We start from the raw sequence: 13,341 nt of genomic DNA, 5'->3' as shown, positions 1-13,341 counted from the left end.
GTGTCCAGGTTAGCCATCACTGAAATGGACCCATTGATTAAAGAAAAGGAGGGGAAAAAAAGATGCATAATTTTGGTTTTTATTTTCTATTCTTCAAATGCTTTTGGGAGGGATGACTGTTTTTATGGTTTTCTGTCCAAAAGGTTCTGTATTTGGGCCTGTCATTGTCAATTAAGAATTGGTTGTTTTTTTTTTCCCGTGTGTGTCTCTCATTAGGAAGTTACCATAGACTGTGCTCATATTTATAGATGTTGTGAAGAGGGATTTGGCAAATGACAAGAAGCCACAGTTTGCCAGGGCTGTGTCGTCGTTCGAATGCTAATTGTGACAATTTTTTATTTATTTATTTATTTATTTTATTCAATCATACATGGCATGCGGCTTTAAACTTTCAGGAAAGGTTGCCTGATGCATTAGTTATTGATTTATTCTTTTGCTTTCTCCTGGATCGATCATTAGTAGGTTTAAAAACTTGGGCATGTGCCCAGTTCTTTAGACCTAGCTGCATGCACTTATTTTCCTCAATGTAATAAATGGTCTGCGGTTTGGAGAATCTATAGTGCATCTTCATTCATGTAATGCTCCGAGATTCAATGAGGAGTTTAATTTTTTGTGCCCAATTGTATGTACTCTTAACTGGAATATTGGAAAGTCTGAACATTGCAAGGATAAATGTGCCTTTATAAAATAAGATATGGCTTCCCTACAACTTTTATCCAGCTTACACTATATATATATTTTTTTTTTTTTACCTTGTCTGAACAGGATTGTGATGCCGTTTGCGAAGTCTTTAATATATACTTTAAAACAAAAACAAAAAAAACAACAAGAATTTCTTACATAAAAGTTTAAAGGGGTGGGGGTTAAACACAAGTTATAGGTGATCTTCCGTGGTATAAACGCAAGAGGTAACGGTTTCCCTTATAAGCAATGCAAATAGAGCAAACCTGCTTGTTTCTGAATATTGACTAAATCAATGATCAATAAAGTATCTATTCTACTTTGCATTGTTGGAGCTGGTTTTTTTTTTTCTCGTGGGGTTAGCCTATAGTTTATTAGATTTACGCAGTTCATGCCTGTTATTGATTAGAGCATGGTCTATTTTGTAAGAGATTCAAAATTAATTGTGTAAAAATCCATGTAAGTGCTTTTATATGAGGCTCAAGAGACTGTGTACCCTGTAATATTAAAGTGAGTTATTTTACTGTAATATGTGCATGCAATCTGCAACAATTACAGAATTCATATATTGGTGCTTTAACCATTTATCGATTTTTTTCATATAGCTTTTGTTTAAAGCTGTCACCTCCCCCCCCAAAAAAAGTGTTCTGATGCCTTACTTCCCTAAATACAAGATCACATGTTACTATAAGGCTGTGATGTGTATCATTCTGCACTTCAGCTGAACCTGTGGATTATCAGTATTATGGAAAAGATGGTTCAAGTTTACCATTACTGCTAAAGCACAACTTATATGAGAGTGTTGGAAATTCAGTGGGCAAATATTGATGCTATTTTAATATTAAAGGGACACTATAGGCACCCAGACCACCTCATCTCATAGAAGTGGCCTGGGTGCAGTGTCCCTTAAGCCTTTAATGTAAACATCAGTTTCGCTGAAACTGCAGGGTTAAGACTGCTCGAGTAGCTGTCTGGTTGACTCTGCAAAAAAGACTCTGGACGACCTCACGCTTTGCATGAGAATGTCCAGCATGTTGAAGTCCCCCATTGGGAAGCATTAAAACAGGGCTTTCCTATTGGGGAGGCCTAATGTGTCTGCCGCGCATGCTCATCAGGGTCCCCCTGGATTGCCGACGTCTGAGGAACCCGACTCAGTGCAGAGGGACTTAAAGTAGGGAATCCGGTAAGTGTTTAGAGGTTTCTCTTTGTAACCCTTTACTTGGTGGTGGCAGCACGGTCAATCATTTTTAGTGTATTGGGACAGTATGTTTGGCACTTTTGTATTCCTAATGCTATAGTGTTCCTTTAAGTATTGAGAAAAAAAAAAAAACTCAACCATGTGTGGGAGGGGAAAAAGAATTGCTGAATGGAATTTCAAAGTACTTGGTTCTTACTCTTGGACTTGACTGAATTGGCGGCTGATAAATTGACCGTTTCTTTACCACTCTGTGTTATTCATTTTATTGATTTCAGGATAAATGCGTAACCTTGCTGGGAATAGAACTTAGAAGATTTAAACAGGTTCTACAATAGCTGTTGGCCAATATACCTATCTTAGGGCGTGTATGTGTACAATCTACTGAATGTGACTTATAATGGGAACGCCATCAGGATTATTCGCTAAAGTATGCAAGTGTGAAATGTCAGGAATTCAAAGTTCATTTCAGATTTAAGGTCAAAACAACTGACTCTGAGAAATTTTCCAGTTTGGCTAATTTTACCTTAAATAAAAAAAAAAAAAAAAAAAAAATATATATATATATATATATATATATATATATATATATATATATATATATATATATATATATATATATATATATATATATATATATATATATAATGTATGCCTGATCCTGATGAAAGTTCCAGTGGGAACTGAAACGTTGATCTTTTAAATGGATTTTCAATAAACTGTAAGTTTTAAACCTTATCAAGTCTGAGAGTGCTGATCACTATCTACAAATATATATATATATTTTTTTTTATATCCAACAATTCTCCTTTCGTGAATAACCTTGAGGGTTTTTAAAATGAATTTGTTTGTGAGTCTGTCCATCTCCTTCTTACCAAGCTATTTTATAGAGCAAATCTCTATTTTCTTTCTTTTATATATATATTTTTAATAACTAAACGGAGTTAAGATGAGTTGCTAACAAGCACGCATAACAATTTGTCAACTAGGAAGAATGCATCTAAATTAGAGATTTTTGCCAATCTATAAACTAATTTGTACAAATCTGATGCTTCGATATAGCCTTCCCTTCCCTTAGATTTGCTTGTGGAGGGACAAATTAGCTTCTCTTCTAACAGTGCTCCAAGGGAGGAGGAGTGAATGTTCAAAATCTGAAAAAATAAATAAATGCAGTATATAAAAAAAAAGCCTGCCATGCCCATAGGGTACAAGCTAATTTGGGAATCCACAAAACTGTGGCCGCTTTCTATTGTTTTTGAACGAACAGTACACCCATTAATTTATAATACCAAAAATAAACTAAAAAAATAAAAAAATTCAATTCCCAAAACTTTTTCGCCTTTTTTCAGCCCAAAATGTAGTTTATAGAATACTGTAGGGATCGGCAACCTTCGGCACTCCAGATGTTTTGGACTACACCCCCATAATGCTCTTACACCGTAATGCTGGCAAAGCATCATGGGAGGTGTAGTCCAAAACATCTGGAGTGCCGAAGGTTGCCTATGCCTGCTGTAGTGGCTACCAACTCCTCCTAAATAAAGGGCAGCTCCATTAGGGCTTTATTGTTTTTTTTTTTTTTTTTTTTTTTTTTTTAAATCAGTTTAGCTCTAATGAAAATGAATGTTAAGGCTTTGCATGTGCAGCGTTCTGATGCTGAAATCACAGTAAGTGCACAGATGTGTTTCAGACACACGGATAAAATGTGCAAACACATGAATCATTTATGAGCCAGCAAAGTGAGGGAGAGGAACAGTGACAATGAGGAATTCTTAAGTGTTTCATAGTTTCATTTCAAATTGCTGTCGGCAAATCAGGTCAAGTTGTGTCAAGACATTTTGTCACATTTCACACCTATTGTGTCTTGATGGTGCACCCTTTCTTCACAATACATTAACTGCTGCGAGCTACTAATTATTTTCAGTGTTGGTACTGAAAATAAGTGTTGGTACTGTGTAGTGATCTAATTTTTTTTTTTTTTTTTTTAACTTTACTATTTATAGTGTTTTTCCTGGATGTGGGCCTGTTTATGATATTCTTGGCAATTAGATGGCAAGCTGTTGTGAGCAGTCACTTCATATTTGATAGACTTATTTTTTTTTTTTTTGCTTGTTCCCCTAAACAAGTGATATAAAGCTACCTGAACACACTATCCCCATCCAATACCATTTAATGGTCTACATGCCTTCCCAAAAAAAACCAATCAAAGATGTGTTAACACAACAAAGTAATCATTTTTTTTTTTAACATCTCTTACCCCCTCTCACCTCTCTTCCCCCCCCCCCAACAACCCAGTTTAGCCGTGTGTGTGTGTGTGTGTGTGTATATATATATATATATATATATATATATATATATATATATATATATATATATATATATATATATATATATATATATATATTATTTCTTACAATTCCCTTTTTGATGACTAAATAGTAGTTTGAACTAAATTTAGTAACTAAGCCTGCATGTAGGAAATCTGCCTTCTGCATATTGGGAATCTCTCTCCTTCCTTCAACGTAAACTCTGTTGATCTTTAAAAAGTGGAACTGCTCTGGGAAGCATGTATTTTAATATAAAGATCACTGGTTGCTATTGCTAACCCTGTTGTTTACAGGCATATTTATCAGGTGTTAAACTGACTGTTGAATAAAAGATAACTGTGTATACGCTGTATGGCTTTGTATTGCCTGTAAATACTGGGAGCTCTCCAACATTCTGATTACACATATTGGATGTAGCTCTATGCTGGTTAAATTCTGTATCACATAGCTTTGCAACTTGATTTGCAGAACAAAATTGTATTTATTTTTTTAATATATATTTTAACGACTGGATGGCTAGTGTTACACCTGATAAAACCCTTACTGATTATGCAGTTCTTCTCCTGTCTGCAATCTAGGCTTACAGTCATTAAGCCACCAACTGTGGGTACTATTGGCAGGTAATTGGTAAGGTGGACCTTGGTTGACTTTGAATCGTTGTTGTTCTTTTTGTCATGGGGGGGGGGTGTGTGTGTGTGTGTGTATTTTTTAATGGGAGTCCTGGACCAGTCTTGCCAGACTCTGCTTTTAGACTCCGATCAATACTCCAGTAATTGAGAAGGCCTCTCACCACGTGTTTTGCATTTCTTGGGTTTGTCCATTTGTGACCAAATTAATCTGGTTCATCAGAGTCCTTTTTGCCTGGTTGCATGTAGAGCCGAGCAATGCATGGGTCTCTCCCTTGATAACTCAAATGGTTAATGTGTATCCGTACAGCTGCAGTTGGAATTAAAAATAGAAAGACTTGGGTTTTACAGCACAAATCACAGCTTCATGTTAGAAAAGGGTGCAGTGTGGGATGGGTTTTAATGCTGTGACACTATGCTATCTGCAATGCATCATTCTATTCCAGGTCTGGGGAGAATTAACTCCTCCGTACAATCAGGGCATCGAGGACACGTGCTTACTGGATGGCTTTATAAGCTGTTACAATGTCAAATGACACACTGTGCAAAATGCTGACAAACTCCAAGCTCCAACACACATCTTCCTCCCGAAATCACATTATTAAACGTCATATGACTCATCAGATCTGCAGCTAGATTTGCAGTTGAATCACTCCATGTGTTTGCTAACCTTGGTACTGCGGATATTTCTCAAATATATTTCCTACGATGCTGTGCCGAAGGTGAGAGTGGCTAAGCCTCATGGGAAATGTAGTACATGAACACCTGGGATGCCAAGGTTAACAATTATACAGTAGTTTATTGGTTGACCTCCAATTTAAAGGGCAGGAAATTTGAGTTTAGCATTTTTTTTTTCTTCCCTTGCTTTTTGCTATAATCTTTAGAATTGTGTGTGTATTTCACACTCTGTTTACCGTACATGTATCATCCTTCAGATACCCCGGGGACTCTGTTAATGTGTACTTTGGAAGCTACGTTATGGTTTTCCCTATTTAAAGTTCATCTTCCTGTGTTTGTCGAGACATTCTATTAAACCTATTTGGCTTCATCACAGGTGGAAACGTAGACTTCTCTTTGGCACCTAGGGCGTTTAAAAAAGAACCGTTTATTTTAGTTTGAACAATAGCTTAATATTGCAAGCTGTCTCTGACCTACTGGAAATCTGTGTGTTGGAACTCTGAATGTAGCAAGGGGTAATACCATTATCCACTGCATATCCTTTAGATTGAGTGATGGGAGCCCAGTAAACCAGGGTCTTATGCTGTCACCATTTACCAACATCTCCACTCACTAGTCACGTTTAACACATTGATTTTACACAAACTGGAAAAGCTTCACAATTATATGGGCCTGGTATATTGATTATTTTACTTTTTTTTTTTTTTTTTTTTGTCTGTCCCTGAAATTTACTAAATCTACTGTCATGTTACCTTTTTATACCCAGTTTATTCAAATATGGTTTTGTGCCTTTAATTTGGTTGGAGTATAAAATGGATATAAGGTTTAGTTTTATGGACATACTCCCAATACAATGGCAGAGAGGGTCTGATTTACCCAAACATTCTAAATAGGTAATTGAAGCCTGTGAGACGTTGTAGAATGCTTCCAAAATGTTAAATCTTGTCCTAGACCAGAGTTGGGTAAACGGTTCCAATCCAGCTGTTGATGGAACCATTAAAGGGATACTGTAGGTACTACAACCACTTCATTTTGTTGGATTGATTATAGTGCCTGGAGTCACCTGGCACTGTCCTTCCATCCAGCTTTAAACCATTTTCAAGCGGTTTAACACTAAATAAGGGTCCTGCTCTCACTGGAGGTATGGCTAAGGCAGTCAATCACCAACACCAATTGCTGCTCAAGTTAATGCTTCCTCATTAGCCCATGCAGCACAGAGAGGATATGCTTCTGGGGACTAAAAATGGTTTAACACTGAATGGAATGATGGCTCCAGAGGACTCCAGACACTGTAACCACTTCAATCAGATGAATCCGTTTTATAGTGCCTATAAAGTCTTTTTTAAAAAAAAATGTTTGATTTATTTTTTAAATCTCCGTCAACCATTGTGCTGCAAGTCTAGCTGGTAGAGAGTCTTGTGCCTTTATAAACTGATCTGTACATTGTCTGCTCCTGTTCTGTTAACCATCCTTTTGCAGCATAATGGGAATCCATAGGATCCTTAATTGTACAATATATGCAAAGCACACTTGGTCCTGAATTAATTGCTAAATCAGATAATCAATAATTGGAGGTTATGTGCTTAAGGAAGTGGAATTGTAACCCTTTCCTTGCTTGAGTTTTTGCGGCACTGTGATTGAAATTGCAATTTCTTTCTAACCGTAGAGGTACGCTTCTAGTGATTACGGAGCCACATAATGTAGGCTTGCAGTTATACATGTACAGCATAAATGCAAATTATCCTTTAATTATTGGAATGCTCCGGCCATGGGTCCAATGCTTTAACATGTGAAATTCTGAAATGGGTCACTTTGATGTTTAAATGTATCCTTCCATTTACGTTTCGAACCGTCTACTAAAAATAACATATGTGTTTTTTTGTTGTTTTTGTTTTAATTCTAGGCATTCTGGAATTTATAAGTATAGCAGTGGGTTTGGTCAGCATCCGAGGTGTAGACAGTGGACTGTACCTTGGAATGAACGAGAAGGGGGAGCTGTACGGGTCGGTAAGTTCAAAACCGTACTAAAATATAAGCAATAGCTGATTTGGAAAAATTCTCCAATCCTGATCTAGTTACAAGTTGGATGTTTTACCCTAAATGTTGCAATATAGTGTTTAGTATATAAACCCCCACTGTATATCCAGTTCATTAATGTAACTCGAAAACCTTTGCAAAAGAAAGGGGGGTGAGGGTTTATAAATAAAGTAAAACCGAGAGACTAACCACTCTTGAAATATCAGATGTAGCCTTATAATTTGAGGTATGGTTCATGCAAAATAGAACACATTTCTCTTTGCATTAAAGTCCTAGGTTAAAACAAGATTGCTTAAATCTATTGAAATGTTTTTACATTTTTATAGCGCACAAAAATATCAGACATCTACAATTAAAACTTTGAATTTAATTGAAAATGCGCATATAGATATTCATATTCCATATAACAGAATCTAGCCAGAAGTCATTTAATTGCAATCTCCCCATAGATGTCAATGGATGAATTGCTATCCAGTAACATGCCCATGATCACAAATTAATTTTATATCTGTAAAACAAATATTTTGTAAGTCTTAGCTTAGTAATGCCATTTACAACCTTCAATAGTGAGAATATATCCAAGGCGCTGCCTAAAATCAGGGTATATTTGTCACCTACAAGAAAATCTAAAAAGCAAAGCATTAATAAATAAATGGGGAAATGCACAGCATATTTTGAGATTTGTGTGGTTGGATGAGTTAATGTGTGGCGGAGGTACAAAAGTCAGATGTGTGCTGAAAATGAATTGTAACACACAAGAATACATTGCTTTGTAAAGATTCAACCATAAATCAAACCTGTCAGTCCCCTGCTGATGCCCCCCCTCCCTACAAATTCTCATTCATGTGTCTGCTAATGTCCTTGGGGTTAGAACGTTTTAGGCCGGTCAGAAAGGGAAGAGGCTCTTGCATAATGAAGTAACCTGAGGGGTCTAGAAACAAAGTGAGATGGACGGCTCCACGCAAGACAACACAGAGCATTTAAGACATACCGATCAAACATAACCTATCTGTCAGGGCGCACAGCGAGCGATCACATGGGTTTGTAGAAAAGGATTTTGCAAACGTAGCACTCATGGCTGATGGTTCTATTCAGTGATTCAAAAAACAGACTATATCCAGAAAAAAAGGGCAAAACAATGCTGTCCATTTAAAAAAAAAAAAAAAAAAAATTAAATAAATATTCTATACCCCTTTTACTTTTTTGTAAAACCATTCATATCCAGTACTTTACTAACTTCTTAATTAGCATTACTGATGTGATGGATACATTTGTCTTGTGAACAGAGAAAATAGAACATTTTGTCACTTGGAATAGTATAACTTGTAAACTATGCATTTTGATAGCAAATGTATAGATCAGGTTTACTGCAAAGGGAAACTTGTAAAATACCAAAAATGTGACACCAATGCTTTACTTGGCATTGTGGGAGCAGGTAAACGTGCAACGTGTAGAATAAATTGCAATGCCTACCTGTAATGCACTTGTCTATATCCTTAAGGATCACTGTTCCACTTGAAATTACTGACCCATTGCATCAGGTTAGCTGGTCATTCTGTGATCTTGTAAATATTGGCAGCAATGACATGGGATAAGGGGATTAAATGCATGTTTCAAATGTATTCTACTAAAGCATTCAATTGCAAGGAGTCTACAATATTTAATTATTAAAACCTGTAGACCATCCACAGTTATCAAAAAGTTGGTTCTTCCTCAAAGAAGCTTATCGCCAAGATGTAGCATCACACTCTGCTTTTGTAAATGGGTATAGGCAGTCTCTTATGGAATTATAAACATTAATATTTTATTTAGTGCCGAAATGCCCTGCCTTACAATATTGCAATGGGAGTTTGCTCACACTTGACTTCCTGATGGCTCTTTGCCAAATATGTTTGTTTTATATTCTAATAATTCCCAATAAACTTGGTCTATGCCAAGAGGAACAGGAGAAGGCCTGGTAGACAGTGTTCAAAACGCAAACAAAGTGAACCACTATGTTGTTAAATCATATGACTTGGCAAAACTGTCAATATTTCTAGCCATATAGCGGGTCTATAAATGTCAAACATCTCCTCCCTGTTCCAAAATATTAACAATGGCCGTATTGTACCCCAGGCTATGAAATTTAAAAGTTCCATTGTTTTAGCTAGCAAAAATTCAACTTGTCACAAAAACATTACTTGTACATTCTTCCTTCTCAAGCTTTGTGTTCATGGTGCAGAAGTGCGATCAGGCCTTTTGCGTTTCACAAGTGTCTAAATAGCCGGTTTCTGGCAGTTGTAAATTAACGAAACACCTGACCGAGCCTTTTTAATGCATGAACATTTATAAATTACATTATACGCAGAATGCAGTGCAGTGACTACCAATAGAAAATTTAGTAGGGCAGGCAAAGTCGGGTCACTGAACACAGAAACAAGTCTCCACTGTTTACGTAATCAAGTGTGGTTTTAGAATGATACATTTTTAGTCTGTTAAAAAAAAAAAAAAAAAAAAAAATCTCTCTACCTCCGTAACTCTGTGCATGTCATATCCATTTAAGAGATTCTTCTGATGATATTAAATAATGCATTTTGCCATCATGTGGATAAATTATTTAAAGTATGAAATTGCTCACTGATCGCTATATATTATGAAAGCCTCCTGAACAGTGATCATTAAGGGGGGCTAGCTGTTTGTAATCTTGCAGAATCTAAAAGTTTAAATTCATTATTTATCATTGCTGATTGAGATGACAGGTTTCAGCGGTTGCCAATTCGTCTGGAAGGACATTGGCTGGTGGGGGATAAAGTGAAAATATAACCTTTCCCCCCTTGCCTTTTAATATAATTTATTTGTTAAATTCCGTTATTTGTTTAAAACACTCCGGATAATGTATATTTTATACTTTACCCTTTTCTTTTTGCATTTATTAAGAGTTGCATGCTTAACCTATCTAGTGACAAGGCATATAAAGAAATGGATAGATTTGTGCACTGTGGAAAAAGTCGTTGTCATTCGCTCATCACAATATTGTCTGCCACAATAGATCTGGGAGAACGAATCAGACAAACCAAAAAGGTGTGAAAATGGGCCAGTGTAGTTTAGCTTTGTGATTCTTCGCTCATACAAAAAATAAATCATCCATAGAGGAGGAAAAAAAGTAGAAGTAATAAATCTATATATTTATATATTTATGAAATATATATTTATTTTTTTATTTAAAATTTTTTGCTGACACAGGCATAACTCCAAACATGCTATTCCATAATTTGATCAGTCTTTATGGTGTTTTAGAAATGAGCTTATAATCCGATTCTTACAAAACTGCAATTAGTCCAAATTTGGGACAAAGTCTCCAAGCATGCAGGTAGGTCATATAAACTTTATGATGTGTAATAATCTGATCTGAATAGAACGGATATCTTTTTAAATCTGACCATAGCATTTTCTGTTGACCATTTATGGGTTATTACTATAATAAAATTAGAAATTAATTTTTTAGTAAATTGATACTTTGGAAAGAGTTCAGAGAAGGGCTACTAAACTAGTTCATTCATTGCAGGATAGATCTTACCAGGAAAGGTTAAAGGATCTTAACATGTATAGCTTGGAGGAAAGACGAGACAGGGTGGATATAATAGAAACATTTAAATACATAAAGAATCAACACAGTAAAGGAGGAGACCATATTTAAAAGAAGAAACTACCACATTAAGAGGACATAGTCGTAAATTAGAGGGGCAAAGGTTTAAAAATAATATCAGGAAGTATTACTTTACTGAGAGGGTAGTGGATGCATGGAATAGCCTTCCAGCTGAAGTGGTAGAGGTTAACACAGTAAGGGAGTTTAAGCATGCGTGGGATAGGCATAGGGCTATCCTAACTATAAGGTAAGGCCGGGGACTAATTAAAGTATTTAGAAAATTGGGCAGACTAGATGGTTCTTATCTGCTGTCACATTTTATTTTTTATTCTATGATAAATGGCTGAAAGCTTGCAATATTATTTAGTTATTCAAAATAAATAAAAAATGGCATTGTGTGGGTGTACGCAGTATGTAATGTTTTTGGTTATTGATACCATAGAAGGTATGACTAAAATGCTAAGTGATCAGAGCAGCAGTGACTCTTTAAAAAATATATATTTAAATTTTTTATATATTTTTTTTTTTTTATCATTGCAGGATAAATTGACTCAAGAATGTGTGTTCAGAGAGCAATTCGAAGAAAACTGGTACAACACGTATTCATCAAACCTCTATAAACACGCGGATACTGGACGTCGATACTATGTAGCATTGAATAAAGACGGAACGCCAAGAGAAGGGACTAGGACTAAACGCCATCAAAAATTTACCCATTTTTTACCTAGACCTGTAGTCCCTGAAAAAGTACCTGAACTTTATAAAGATAGTCTAAGCCAAAGTTGACAAAGACAATCCCTTCACTCGAGCCCTTAAAGAAAATCGGAGGGGAAAAAACAAACACGTAACCACTATAAAAGGTTTCACGCGGCGGGTTGTTATTGATTAGCTGTGTCATCACATCAGCTCCACTGTTGCCAAACTTTGTCGCATGCATAATGTATGATGGAGGCTTGGATGAGGACATGTTGGTTCTGTTCTGCACTTAGAGGTTTACCCTCCTAAAGGAAAGGCTGTGCCCACTCGCTTGATTTATTAACACTCCAATAATATAAATAAATTCTTAATCCCCCCCCACAAATAAGCAAGCGAGAAAACAAAGTAAAAAGGAATGAGGCCTGATGCATGCTGGGAAATAGACATGCTTTTTAAATTTTTGATCAGTTTTACTTCATCTTATATCAGCCTAGCTCCCCATTCTTTGACTCATCAGAATCTTTTGGCTGGAGGCCTGCTCAGATGTAAGCGCATTTTACAATGGCATGGATGGGGGCAGTCTTACTTAAACAAGAGAAAAAAAATAAAGACTTCAGTTACTTGCTCATTGGGTTGCCATCCTGTTGAGCATAAATTAAAGACCTCTTAGTACAGAAAAAAAAGTTTAAAAAAACAAACAAAAAAAATAAAAATAACAAAAAAACTTTAAATTTATTTATAGAAATTCCAAAGGCAACATTATATTTATTTTATATATTTATTTATTATATAGAGTTTATTTTTAATGAAATATGTACAGGCCAGATAGGCATTTTCAAAGCTTTAGGCTCTGTAAGCATTACCTGTTAAAGGCCATCATGAACCTGTGGTGAATTCATGCCCATTTAAAACAATGGTGCCTGGGTTCAAATAAGACCCCTTTGTTTTTATTTCATATAATAATTTTTTTTTTCTTTTGGGATCCTAAAGTGGCAGTCTATATTGTGCCCATTTCTTTGTAAAGGTATGAATGCCATTCATGATATTTAAGGGTGTTTTTTTTTTTTTTTTTTGAGGAGACTCTCCAGTAGACCAGTGGTTTTCAAACTAGACCTCAATGGTTAACGATCCAATGGCTTACTATTATTCATTTAAGAATCTTTGGAAAAACATGGTTGCCCAATGGTCCTTGAGAGCTAGTTTTTGATCCATGGTCTGAAATTGACAAAATCCTTCCAAATTTAGGTCCGTGAGAGTTTTAAGCATCGGGAATTATAGAACTTTATGAATTGTCACACAAAGCGTCTTATTGTGGCATTTCAGAATGGCCATGGATTGTTAAAGTAGTCAGTGAGCACCTGTACAATACAGGCGGCCCTTGCTTACTCGTTCTGATCTGTGGGTCTCCATTTGCATTTTATATCTATCTTGTAATAGAGCTGAGCTCTTCCACAGCCTCCACCATAGAGGAACCATCAA

At 35.9% G+C, this 13,341-nt stretch overlaps 1 protein-coding gene across 2 annotated transcripts in view; it reads left to right on the top strand.

Annotated features, from left to right (window-relative positions):
• Positions 1-12,609, top strand: part of FGF9 (fibroblast growth factor 9) — a 32,346-nt gene extending 19,737 nt beyond the window's left edge. For both annotated transcript variants that reach the window (XM_063444892.1, XM_063444893.1), the window contains exons 2-3: positions 7,408-7,511; positions 11,707-12,609. In XM_063444892.1, coding sequence (XP_063300962.1) covers positions 7,408-7,511; positions 11,707-11,952 — 350 coding nt within the window. In that variant the 3' untranslated portion in view covers positions 11,953-12,609. The remainder of the gene's footprint in view (positions 1-7,407; positions 7,512-11,706) is intronic.
• The last annotated feature ends 732 nt before the right edge of the window (positions 12,610-13,341 follow it).

The sequence above is a fragment of the Pelobates fuscus genome, chromosome 1, assembly GCF_036172605.1.
Source record: "Pelobates fuscus isolate aPelFus1 chromosome 1, aPelFus1.pri, whole genome shotgun sequence".
Lineage (NCBI taxonomy): Eukaryota > Metazoa > Chordata > Amphibia > Anura > Pelobatidae > Pelobates > Pelobates fuscus.
Note: the sequence above shows the minus strand (reverse complement) of the source record. Positions and strands in the feature narration are given on the sequence as shown.